The sequence below is a fragment of the Anas platyrhynchos genome, chromosome 33 (assembly GCF_047663525.1).
Source record: "Anas platyrhynchos isolate ZD024472 breed Pekin duck chromosome 33, IASCAAS_PekinDuck_T2T, whole genome shotgun sequence".
Classification (NCBI taxonomy): Eukaryota; Metazoa; Chordata; class Aves; order Anseriformes; family Anatidae; genus Anas; species Anas platyrhynchos.
This window is the reverse complement of record NC_092618.1, coordinates 7453001-7466098: the sequence shown is the minus strand read 5'-3', so window position 1 is coordinate 7466098 and position 13098 is coordinate 7453001. Positions and strand designations below refer to the sequence as shown.

Below are 13098 nucleotides of genomic sequence, written 5' to 3'. Positions count from 1 at the left end.
AGGACTCACGACTCACTGGGATCCAGCAACTGCAACTCCTTCTTGCTGTCCTCTGTCAAACCTCTGTTCTCTACCACTAAGCTGTCCTCTGCTGGTCTCCTGTCCTCTGCCAGGCTGCTGTCCTCTACCGGGCTGCTGCCCTTTGACAGCAAGCTGTCCTCTGCTGGGCTTCTGTCCTCTGCCGGCAAAATGTCCTCTACCGGGGTGCTGTCCTCTGCCAGCAAGCTGTCCTCTGCTGGCCGGTTGCTGCCCTCAGAAGACCAGGTCTCCTGCCAGGCCAGCCTGGGCTGCCTGGGGGGCATGCCTCCCTCCTCATCAGATTCAGAAGGAGCCTCTGGAGTGGGAGAGTTCTCAAATAGAAAACGGAGGCTCCTTCGGGCAGGCGTGGGCTATGCTCGGGGACTCCTCGAAGGCCCAGTGCTCCTGCCCTGTCCGTCACTGCCGTGCACCGACGCTGAGGGTCCGAGCCACAGCTGCAGTCATATAAGGCGGACCCCTGGGGTGTCACCAAGGGAGGTCACCAAGGGTCCCATGTGACACGTGCCTGGGCTGGATGGGCCCCACCGGGCGCTGTAAGTTCGTGGGCGACACCAAGCTGGGCAAGGGGATCTGGACAGGCTGGATCAACGGGCCGCATCCAGCTGCGTGGCATTCAAGGCCAAATGCTGGGTTCCACACTTGGAATCATACAATATCCTGAGTTGGAAGGGGGCAGACCTGAAGGGATGAAAGACACGGTCTCCCGATGCCTCTTGAGCAGAAGGCCTTTATTGCCATTTTTCTCTGCTACATATACTTTCCCCGTAACCACATGCGCTGTCCACGCGCCCGAATCAGTCATACAATTCATTAGAGACCCTCAGCCACGCGCCTCAAGCCAGCCAGCAATTGACCACTGCGCAAAGCTCATCTTTAATGCTGTAGCCAAGTTAATTTATCTCCACCTTGTTCAAGTTTTTGTTACTAATGCCTAGTAAAAAAAGGGGCTTTAGGGCTTTGGGGCGACTACTTAAAGGATCAGGGGCACAGGTTGTGTTTGCCTCTGTCCTTCCGATAGGGGGGATCGATGCTGACAAGCAGACTCATCACATTAACACGTAGCTTCGGGACTGGTGCAACTGGTAGAACTTTGGGCTTGCTGATCATGGGAGGGTCTATGTGACACTGGCCTGCTACCACCAGATGAGATGCGCCTCCCTGTAGTGGTTTTACCTGGCAAGGTTTTGGTAGCACGGGGCCATAGGAGTGGCTTTTGTGAGAAGGATCTGGAAGCTGCCCCATGTTTGCTAAGGGCCCCTCTGCTGACCAGAGCTGAGCCAATAAGTCACAGAATCACAGAATTTCTAGGTTGGAAGAGACCTCAAGATCATCGAGTCCAACCTCTGACCTAACGCCAACAGTCCCCACTAAACCATATCCCTAAGCTCTACATCTAAACGTCTTTTAAAGACTTCCAGGGATGGTGACTCCACCACTTCCCTGGGCAGCCTGTTCCAGTGCCTAACAACCCTTTCGGTAAAGAAGTTCTTCCTAAGATCCAACCTAAAACTCCCCTGGCGCAACTTTAGCCCATTCCTCCTCATCCTGTCATCAGGCACGTGGGAGAACAGGCCAACCCCCACCTCACTACAGCCTCCTTTAAGGTATCTGTAGAGAGCGATAAGGTCGCCCCTGAGCCTCCTCTTCTCCAGGCTGAACAAGCCCAGCTCCCTCAGCCGCTCCTCGTAGGACTTGTTCTCCAGGCCCCTCACCAGCTTCGTCGCCCTTCTCTGGACCTGCTCAAGCACCTCCATGTCCTTCTTGTAGCGAGGGACCCAAAACTGAACACAGTACTCGAGGTGCGGCCTCACCAGAGCCGAGTACAGCCCCCCGTAGCCACCCATAGCCCCCCGTAGCCCCCAATAGCCCCCCATAGCACCCTAGAGCCCCCTAGAGCCCCCTATAGCCCCCCTAGCCCCATATAGCCCCCTGTAGCCCCCCGCAGCCCCCTATAGCTCCCCGCCGCCCCCCCCCACCCCCCCCAATTCTCCCCCCACCCCCCCTTATCCCGCTCCTCACGTTCCGGTCCACGATGTCCCGGCCCTGGCTGGCCAAGCTGCTGCCGTAGGCGGCGGCCAGGCTGGACACGGGCTCGGCCAGGAAGGCGGCGGCGGGGGGGGGCAGGCGGGATGCGGAGGACGCCGGGGGGGCCGCCGGGGGGGCCGCCGGGGGGGCCCCGTAGGCCCGGGCCGGGCCGTGGGGGGGGGGGGCGGCCCCGCCGCTGGTGTCGTCGAAGAGCGGCCGCGGCTCCGCCATCCGCGGAGGGGCCGGGCCCGGGCCGCGGCGCTTGGGGGCTGCGGGGAGAGGAGAGGGGGGGTCGGGGGAGGGGGGGGGCGCCGGGGGGTCCGCACCGAGCCCCGCCGCCGCTCCCGGGGGCTCCATGGCGCTTCCGCTTCCGGTCACGTGAGGAGCGCGGGAGGAAGCTGTTGGCGGAGCGGCGGGGCGGGGCCGGAAGTGGCGGTTGCCATGGGGACGGGCGCGCGGGGCCGTGACGTCAGCAAGGGTGTGATGTCAGCAAGGCCACCGTGCCACCAAGGTGATGACGTCACCAAGGCCACCACGTCACCAAAGCCATGATGGCAACCAAAGCCATGACGTCACCAAGGCCACCATGTCCCCAGGGCCACCACGTCCCCATAGCCCCCATGGCCCCATAGCCCCCACGGCCCCATATCCACCATGTCCCCAGCGCCATCTTATCCCCAAGGCCACCACGTCCCCAAGGCCGCACGGTGGCCGTGGTGGCCCTAGGGCTGTCCCTGAGGTGTCGTGGCCATTTCCTGGCCACGGCGGCCATCTTGTCCCCAAGGCCACCACGTCCCCAGGGCTACCACTTCCCCAAGACCACCATGTCCCCAGATCCACCACATCCCTGTTGCCACCACATCTCCGTGGCCACCACATCCCCAAGGCCACACGGTGGCCGTGGTGGCCCTAGGGCTGTCCCTGAGGTGTCGTGGCCATTTCCTGGCCACAGCGGCCATCTTGTCCCCAAGGCCACCATGTCCCCATGGCCACCACATCCCCATGGCCACCATGTCTCCGTGGCCACCATGTCCCCAGGATGACCATGTCCCCATATCCACCATGTCCCCATGGCCACCACGTCCCCAAGGCCACACGGTGGCCCAGGGGGGGCTGCTGCTGCTGGGCACCCTGGGGCTCTGGGTGCTGGAGGGGGGGGCGCGGACCCTCGGGACCCCCCCCGGGACCCTCAACGCCTCCGGGACCCCGCGGTGGGACCTGGCCTCCGCCTTCTTCTTCTCCACCACCCTGCTCACCACTGTGGGTAAGGAGCCCCCCCGCCCCCAAATCGGGACCCCCCCTCCGAATTGGGACCCTCCTAAAGAACCCCATGGGCACCAGGACCCCCCCAAGGGCATTGAGACCCCCGGGACCCCCATGAACCCCAGGACCCCCATGAGCACCAATTCCCCCAGGACGCCTCTGAGCACCAGGCCCCCCCGGGACCCCCCCAAGAACACCGGGACCCCCATGAACACCAGGACCCCCGTGGGCACCAGGACCCTCCATGGCCCCCCATAGGCACCGAGCCCCCTGAGAACCTCAGGACCCCCATGGGTTTTGGGACCCCCTTTAGCACTGGGACCCCCAGGCCCCCCCCCAGCCCCACCAGGACCCCCCCAGCCCACAGAGCCCCCCAGTTCGCCCAGGACCCCCATCACCACCAAGCCCCCAACCTCCCCCCACCACCCCCAGGGGTCCCCCCTCCCCTTTCACTTACCGGGGGGGGTCCCCCCCCTAAATTTCCCCCCCCCCCCCCAGGCTACGGCCCCGTGGCCCCCCTGTCCCCGGGGGGCAAAGCCTTCTGCTTGGCCTACGCGGCGCTGGGCGTCCCCTTCACGGTGTTGACGTTGGCGGTGGTGGCCCGGTGGCTTTCGGTGCCGGTCACCCGGTGGCCCCGGCGCTACCTGAGGACGCGGTGGGGTTGGAGCCCCCGGGGGGCCGCCGGGCTCCATTTGGGGCTGCTGGCGGGGGCGGTGGCGGGGGGCTTCGTGCTGCTGCCTGCCGCCGCCCTGTGGGCCCTGGGGGGCTCCGGGAGCTTCTTGGACGCCGTCTTCTTCTGCGGCATGGCCGTCACCACCGTGGGGCTGGGGGACGCGGCGGGGGCACCGGAGGGGCAGCCCCCGCGCCACCTCTACCGGGTGGCCTTGGCCGGTGAGCGGGGGCGGGGGGTTGGGGGGGGGCGTTGGGGTGGGGGGCATTGGGGTTTGGGGATCTGGGGTTGGGGTTATGTGGGGGTTGGGGCTATGTGTTTGGGGTCTTCTTGGTGGGGGGGGTCTTCATTGGGGTGGGGTCTTTATGGTGGTGGGGTCTTCATGGTTGGGGTCTTCATGGTTGGTGTCTCCATGGTTGGGGTTTAGGTGGTTGGGGTCCTCATGGTTGGGGTCTTCATGGTGGTTGGATCTTCGTGGTTGGGGGTCTTCATGGTTGGGTTCTCCATGGTGGTTGGGGTCTTCATGGTTGGGGTCTTTATGGTTGGGGTCTTCATGGTTGGGGTCTTCATGGTTGGGGTCTCCATGGTTGGGGTTTAGATGGTTGGGGTCTTCATGGTTGGGGTCTTTATGGTTGGGGTCTTCATGGTTGGGGTCTTCATGGTTGGGGTCTCCATGGTTGGGGTTTAGATGGTTGGGGTCTTCATGGTTGGGATCTTCGTGGTTGGGGTCTTCGTGGTTGGGGTCTCCATTGGGGTGGTGTCTTTATGGTGGTTGGGTCTCCATGGTTGGGGTCTCCATGGTGGTTGGGTCTCCACTGGGGCGCGGTCTCCATTGGGGTGGGGTCTTCATGGTTGGGGTCTTCGTGGTTGGGGTCTTCGTGGTTGGGGGACTTCATGGTTGGGGTCTCTATGGTGGTTGGGTTCTCCATGGTTGGGGTCTCCGTGGTTGGGGTCTCCATTGGGGTGGGGTCTTTATGGTGGCGGGGTCTTCATGGATGGGGTCACCATGGCGGATTGGGTCTTCATTGGGGGGGGGTCTCCATGGGGATCTCTCCATGGGGTGGGGGTCTCCACGGGGGGGTGGGGGTCTCTGACCGCTGTGTCCCCCCCCTCCAGCCTACCTGCTGCTGGGGGTGACGGCGGCGCTGCTGCTGCTGGCGGCCTTCCAGCAGCTGCTGGAGCTGCACGGGGTCAGCGCCGCGCTGCGCCCCCCCCCGGACCCCCCCGAGGAGGACGGGGGGCTGCTGGACGAGGGGGGGCAATAAACGGGGGGCTCGAAGCGCGACGGGCTCGCTGTGGTCACTGGGGGGGGTTGGGGGTCCCAGATGCATGGGGGGGGGGTCCCAGACACATGGGGGGGGTCCCAGACACATGGGGGGGGTCCCAGGTCCAATAGGGGGGTTCCCGGTCCCATTGGGGGGTCACAGACCCATGGGGGGGGGGGGTCACAGCACCATTGGGGTGGGGATCCTGATCCCATTGGGGGGGGTCCCCAATCCCATGGAGGGGTCCCAGACACATGGGGGGCTCCCAGTCCCATTGGGGGGGGCAGACACATTGAGGGGGGGAGCAGATACATGGGGGGGGTCCCAGTCCCACTGGGGGGGGTCCCAAACCCATAGAGGGGTCCCAGTCCCAAGTAGAGGGGTCCAGACTTATGAGGGGGGGGTCCCATTTGGGGTCCCAGTCCCTGTGACACCACAGCCCCCCCCCCACCCGACCCTATTAGGATGAAAGAACTCCCCCCCCCCCCAGCTCATTTTATAGAAAACCTTTATTCTGTAAAAATTGGGGGGGAAGTGAGGGGGGGCTCACATGGACGGGGGGGGAGGGAGCGGGGGGCCGGGCACCCCCATGGGCACCCCCAGGAGCCCCCCCCCCACCTCACCCCACAGCGGGCGGGGGGGGGATGCCGGACGGTGCCCCCCAGTGTCTCTCCATCCCCCCCCCCCCCCCAGCTCCGATATATACAGACAATAAATACAGGGGCCCCCCCCCGGGATGGGGAGGGGGGGGCTCAGGCCGGGGGGCGCGCGGGGACGCAGCGGGGGGGTCCCTGCGCCGGGACAGAGCCGGGGGGGCAGAGGCAGCGGAAGGAGCCGGGGGTGTTGAGGCAGCGCCCCCCCCGGCACAGGGCGGCCTCCGAGCACTCGTCGAGGTCTGCGGGGAAAAGGGGGGGGGTCAGGGGGGGTCGGGGAGGGGGATTAAGGGGGGTTGGGGGGGATTTGGGGTGGGATTGGGGTGGGATTGGGGGGTTTGGGGGGGATTGGGGGAGATTGGGGGGGGAATGGGGTGGGATTTGGGGTGGGATTGGGGGGGGTTGGGGGGGATTGGGGTGGGATTGGGATTGGGGGGGATTGGGGTGGGATTGAGGGGGATTGGGATGGGATTGGGATGGGATTGGGGTGGGATTGGGGTGGGGTGGAATTGGGATTGTGTGGGTTTTGGGGTGGGATTGAGGGGGATGGGGATGGGATTGGGGTGGGATTTGGGGGGGATTGGGATTGTGGGGGATTGGGATGGGATTGGGGTGGGATTGGGATTGGGGGGGATTTGGGGGGGGATTGGGGTAGGATTGGGGAGGATTTGGGGGGGATTTGAGGGGGGATTGGGGTGGGATTGGGGTTGGATTGGGATTGGGTAGGATTTGGGGTGGGATTGGGGTTGGGATTGGATTTGGGGTTAGACTGGGGTGGGGAGGGGTTGCGGATGGGATTGGGGTGAGATTTGGGATGGCATTGGGGTGGGATTAGGATGGGTTTGTGTTGGGATGGGAAGGGATTTGGGGTGGGACTGAGATTGGTTGGGATTTGGGGCGGGATTGGGATTTAGTTGGGATTTGGGGTGGGATTGGGATTGGATTTGGGGTCGGACTGGGGTGGGAAGGGGTTGCAGATGGGATTGGGGGGGGTGGGGATGGGATTGGGGTGGGATTGGGATTGGGGGTATGGAATGGGCATGGGATCGGGATTTGGGGTAGGATTGGGGTAGGATTGGGGTAGGATTTGGGGTTGGATTAGGGTGGGATTGGGGGTTGGATTAAAGTGGGATTGGGGATGGGATGGGGTGGGATTTGGGCTGGGACTGGGGTTTGGGATGGGATGGGATTGGGATGGGAACAGGCTGGGATTATGCCGGGATCAGGCCGGAATCAGGCCGGAATCAGGCCGGGATTAGGCCAGGATTAGGCTGGGATCAGGCCGGGATCAGGCCGGGATTAGGCCTGGATTATGCCAGATTAGGCCGGGACTAGGCCGGGATTATGAAGGAATTAGGACGGGATCAGGCCGGGATTATTCCGGGATCAGGCCGGGATTAGGCCGGATTAGGCCGGGATTATGCCGGGACTAGGCCGGATTAGGCCGGGATTAGGCCGGATTAGGCCGGATTAGGCTGGGATTAGGCCGGATTAGGCCGTATTATGCCGGGATTATGCCGGGACTAGGCCGGATTAGGCCGGATTAGGCCGGGACTAGGCCGGATTAGGCCGTATTATGCCGGGATTATGCCGGGACTAGGCCGGATTAGGCCGGATTAGGCCGGGATTATGCCGGAATCAGGCCGGGATTATGCCGGGACTAGGCCGGGACTAGGCCGGATTAGGCCGGATTAGGCCGGATTAGGCCGGGATTAGGCCGTGTCTCACCCACGCAGGCCACGCGTGCCGCGTCCAGCCGGTAGCCGGGGTCGCAGGCGCAGGTGAAGCCCTGGGGCACCCGCACGCAGTGCCCATGCTCGCAGCCGCTCAGCACCCCGCACAGCTCCGGCGGCAGCGCCTCGTCCCGGGGGTCTGCGGGGGGGGGTCCCCGTCAGCCCCCTCCCCATAAAAAAAACAAAATCCCCCCCCAAAACCCCTCAATCCCCCCCCCCGCCCAAACTCACCGTCCTCGCTGGCTCGCCCCGGCCGCTCGGCCACACCGTGGGGCTGGAAGAGCCACGGGGGGGGGTCCTGGGGGGCGCTGGGGGGGCTGCGGGGCCGGGAGGAGCGGGGGGGGCCCCGGCGGGACCCCTCGAAATCCTCCAAGTCCTCGTAGCAGGGGGGGGCGGCGTAAAGGGCGTCCCCGCGGGGGTCGTAGCCCCCCCCCAGCCCATAGGGGTCGTAGTCGGCGCGCAGCCCCGGGGGGGGCAGGCGGGGGCCCGGACCCCCAAAGGGGAGGGGGCCGTAGGGCAGCCCGTAGTGGGGGGGGTATTCGGGGCCGTATTCGTAGGGGGGGCCCAGCCCCGGGCCGGGGGGGCGCAGGACGTTGCAGAGGAACTCGAAGTCATCTGGGGGGGGGGGGGGGGGGGGAGAGAAAAAAAAGGCAGGTTGTGGGGTGGGGTCCTAAAAATTGGGGATGCTAAGGGGGGGGGTGTAAAGAGGTGGGGGGGGCACTGTTATATGGGGGGTGCCCAAGGGGTCTCCATTAGGGGGGGGGCGTTGTGGGGTGGTGGGAGGGGTTCCCATTATTGGGGGGGGCAAAGGGGTCCCTGTTATGGGGGGGGTCCAAGGGGTCCCAATCATGGGGGGGGTGTCTAAGGGGGACCCACTCTGGGGGGTGCCCATGGGGTCCCCATTATGGGGGTCTGGGGGGGGTCCCTATTGCTGGGGTAGGAGGGGGGCAGGGTGGGGGTCCCCCTGTGTGGGGTCTTGGGGACATGGGGACATGGGGACATGGGGACATGGGTATAGGGGATGGGGGGGTCGTGGGCATGGGAGGGGGCATGGGGACGTGGGCATGGGGGGGGGGACAGGGACATGGGGGGACATGGGGACACAGGGATGTGAGGCTATAGGGCCTTAGGGACATGGGGACATGGGGACAAGGGGACAAGGGGCCGTAGGGGACACGGGTGCATGGCAACATGAGGCTATGGGGCCACGTGGCTGTGGGGTCATAGGGACGTGGGGACATGGGGACACGGGGACATGGGGACACAGTGAGGTGGGGACATGGGGAGGTGATGTGGGATGTGGGGAGACAATGGGGGACACTGGGATGAAGGGATGTGGGACATGGGGACATGGGGACACGGGGATATGGTGACGTGGGACAGGGGGATGTGGGACAAGGGGAGGCGACATGGGACATGGGGACACAGGGACACGGGGATTTGGGGACATGGGGGATACAGCGCCATGGGGATATGGGGACACAGGACGTGGGGACACGGTGACGTGGGACATCAGGATGTGGGACATGGGGACACGGGGACACGGGGATTTGGGGACATGGGGGATACAGCGCCATGGGGGTATGGGGACACAGGACGTGGGGACACGGTGACGTGGGACATCAGGATGTGGGACATGGGGCCACGGGGGGGGCATCAGGGGACAGTGCCGGGACACGGGGATGGGGGGCCACGGGGACATAGGGCAGGGATATGGGGACACGTGGGGACAGGGCGACACGGGGGGGGTGACGGTGACACGGGGGGGGTGACAGGGGGTGGCCTCACCCATGGCGCGGGTGTCGTTGGTGACGCAGCGGCGCTGGGAGCCGTCCAGCACCAGGGGGGGGGCGCAGGAGCAGAAGTAGGAGCCCACCGTGTTGACGCAGCGGCCCCCGATGCACGGCTCCGCGTCCTCGTCCTGGCACTCGTCGTTATCTGGGGGGGGGGCGGTGGTGGTCGGCAAGGGGGTGGGGGGCACGGGGGGGGGGCTGGAAGGGGGCTCGGGGGGCTGGAAGGGTGCTCGGGGGGCTGAGGGCAGGGTGCTTGGGGTGCGAGTAGGGTGCTCGGGGTGCAGACAGGGTGCAGGCAGGGTGCTGAGGGTGCAGGGAGGGTGCACTCAGGGCACAAGTTGGGTGCTCAGGGTGCAGGTATTGTGCAGGGAGGGTGCACTCAGAGCACAATTAGGGTGCTCAGGGTGCAGGTAGGGCACGCTCAGGGTGCTCAGGGTGCTGGCTGGGTGCTGGAAGGGTGTGGGCAGGGTGCTCAGGGTGTGAGCTGGGTGCAGGCAGGGTGCTCAGGGTGCTGGCAGGGTGCAAGTAGGGTGCTCAGGGTGCAGGTAGAGCGCACTCAGGGCATAAGTTGGGTGCTCAGGGTGCAGACAGGGCACGCTCAGGGTGCTCAGGATGCAAGTTGGGTGCTCAGGGTGCTGGCTGGGTGCAGGCAGGGTGCTCAGGGTGCAGGTAGGGTGCTGGCAGGGCACAAGTTGGGTGCTCAGGGTGCAAAGAGGGTGCTCAGGGTGCAGCCAGGGTGCTCTTAGGGTGCTTTCTGGGTACAGGTTGTGTGCTCAGGGTGCAGGTAGGGAGCTCAGCGTGCTGGCTGGGTGCTCAGGGTGCTCTCAGGGTGCAAGTAGGGTGCAGGCAGGGTGCAAGTAGGGCGCACTCAGGGCACAATTAGGGTGCTGAGGTCAGGGTGCTGGGGGTGCTGGGGGTGCTGGGGGTGCTGGCAGGGTGCTGGGGGTGCTGGCAGGGTGCTCAAGGTGCGAGTAGGGTGCTCGGGGTGCACAGGGTGCTCTTAGGGTGCAGTCAGGGTGCAAGTAGGGTGCTCTCAGGGTGCAGGCAGGGTGCTCAGGGTGCTCAGGATGCAAGTAGGGTGCTCAGGGTGCAGGCAGGGTGCACCCAGGGCACAAGTAGGGTGCTGGGGGTGCTGAGGTCAGGGTGCTGGGGGTGCTGGGGGGGTGCTGGGGGGGTGCTGGGGGTGCTGGGTGCTCACCCACGCACTGCAGGTGCTCCTGCTCGTAGTAGTAGCCGCTGGGGCAGTAGCAGCTGAAGCCGGGGGCGGCGTTGATGCAGACCCCCCCCCGGCACAGCTGCGGCGCGAACACCCGGCACTCGTCCACATCTGGGGGGTAAGGGGGTAAGGGGGGGGGCGACGTCAGGGGGAGGGTCCTCGGAATTGGGGGGGGCACCCCCGAAACGGGGGAGCCCCTATATAGGAGGGGAACCCCAAAATAGGGGGGGTATTGCCCCAAAATAGGCGGGATGCACCCAAAAGGGGAGGGGCGTAACCCCACAAAATAGGGGGGGCATCCCCAAATTGAGGGGGCACCCTGAAAAATGGGGACATCCCCAAAATGGGAGGGGTGAGTCCCCCAAATGGGGGCCATTCCCAAATTAGGGGGGGTGAGTCCCCAAAACAGGGGGCATCCCATAAATGGGGGAGCCCCAAAACAGGGGTGGCATCCCCAAAATGGGGGGGCATCCCCAACATTGGGGAACCGCTAAATACAGGGGGGAGCCCCTGAGTAGGGGGGGGAGTCCCTAAACGGAGGGAGCCCCCAAATGGGGGGGGCCCCATCGCTGTGCCCCCCCCGTGGCCGCACTGACCTGCTGCTGAGCCCTGGGGCCCCGTGGTCTGGCCGGTCCCGTGGGGGCAGAGGGCTCGGTGCTCGGCTTGGGGGGGAGGGACAGAGGTGTCACCCCCCCTGCACCTTGGCACCATCCTGACCCCATCCCCAGCCCATCCCTGTCCCCATCCACACCCCGATCCCAATCCCATCCCATCCCAGTCCTAATCCCTGGCAATACCCACCCCAATCCCAATCCCTTTACAATCCCATCCCCATCCCCATCCCAAATCCCATCACCACCCCAAACCCATCCCAATCCCTTCCCACCCCAATCCCAGTCCCATCCTCATCCCATCCCCATCCCATCCCCATTCCATCCCAGTCCCAATCCCAATCTATCTCAATCCCATCACCAACCCCATCCCAATTCCATCTCCACCCCCCCAATCCTATCCCAATCCCATCCCAATCCTAATCCTATCTCCATCCCAATCCCATCCCATCCCAGTCCCAATTGCAACTCCAATCCCATCGCCATCCCATCCCATCCCAAATCGCATCCCATCCCACTCCACTCCAATCCCAATCCCATCCCATCCCATCCCAGTCCTATCCCCATCCCTTCCCATCCCAGTCCCAATCCCCATCCCCATCCCCATCCCCATCCCCATCCCCATCCCCATCCCCATCCCCATCCCCGTCCCCATCCCCAATCCCAATCCCAATCCCCCATCCCCAATCCCATCCCCAATCCCATCCCCATCCCCAATCCCATCCCCAATCCCAATCCCAATCCCCCATCCCCATCCCCATTCCCATCCCCATCCCATCCCCATCCCCATCCCCATCCCCAATCCCATCCCCAATCCCATCCCCATCCCCATCCCCAATCCCATCCCCATCCCCAACCCATCCCCAATCCCATCCCCAATCCCATCCCAATCCCATCCCCAATCCCATCCCATCCCCAATCCCATCCCAATCCCAATCCCAATCCCCCATCCCCAATCCCCATCCCCATCCCCATCCCCATCCCCAATCCCATCCCCAATCCCATCCCCATCCCCATCCCCAATCCCATCCCCAATCCCCATCCCCATCCCCATCCCCATCCCCGTCCCCATCCCCATCCCCAATCCCAATCCCAATCCCAATCCCCCATCCCCATCCCCATCCCCAATCCCATCCCCAATCCCATCCCCAATCCCATCCCCATCCCCAATCCCATCCCCATCCCCAAACCCAACCCCACTCCCAATCCCAATCCCCCATCCCCAATCCCAATCCCCCATCCCCAATCCCATCCCCATCCCCATCCCCAATCCCATCCCCAATCCCATCCCCATCCCCAATCCCATCCCCATCCCCAAACCCATCCCCAATCCCAATCCCAATCCCCCATCCCCAATCCCAATCCCCCATCCCCAATCCCATCCCCATCCCCATCCCCATCCCCAATCCCATCCCCAATCCCATCCCCAATCCCATCCCCATCCCCATCCCCAATCCCATCCCCAATCCCATCCCCAATCCCATCCCCATCCCCATCCCCAATCCCATCCCCAATCCCATCCCCAATCCCATCCCCATCCCCATCCCCATCCCCATCCCCAATCCCATCCCCAATCCCATCCCCAATCCCATCCTCAATCCCCATCCCCATCCCCATCCCCAATCCCAATCCCCATCCCCAATCCCACTCCCACCCCAATCCCTTCCCACCCCACGCCATCCCCAATCCCCTCCCCCCCCCATAGCGTCCCCATGTCCCCACCGGTTCCAGGCGTGGGGCACGGCCTCGGGGGGGGGCAGCGGACCCCCCAGGCGCCCCCCACGCTGCAGCAGCACTGCTGCCGGCTGACGTTGGGCGCCAGCACCCCGC

General features: G+C 64.8%; 2 protein-coding genes across 2 annotated transcripts; one reads left to right on the top strand and one right to left on the bottom strand.

Moving 5' to 3' along the window:
- The first annotated feature begins 2410 nt into the window (after nt 1-2410).
- LOC119715321 (potassium channel subfamily K member 6) lies at nt 2411-5262 on the top strand. Its single transcript, XM_072029997.1, has 3 exons — nt 2411-3328; nt 3826-4218; nt 5114-5262. Exons 1-3 carry the CDS (start codon nt 3067-3069, stop codon nt 5260-5262), a joined length of 804 nt encoding a protein of 267 aa, XP_071886098.1. The 5' UTR covers nt 2411-3066.
- Nucleotides 5263-8599: 3337 nt separating this feature from the next.
- On the bottom strand, nt 8600-11515 carry LOC140000337 (uncharacterized). Its single transcript, XM_072030186.1, has 3 exons — nt 11254-11515; nt 10640-10768; nt 8600-9586 (listed from the first exon to the last, which is right to left on the bottom strand). The coding sequence occupies exons 1-3, from the start codon at nt 11423-11425 to the stop codon at nt 8775-8777; spliced, it is 1113 nt and encodes a 370-aa protein (XP_071886287.1). The 5' UTR covers nt 11426-11515; the 3' UTR covers nt 8600-8774.
- Nucleotides 11516-13098: the final 1583 nt, after the last annotated feature.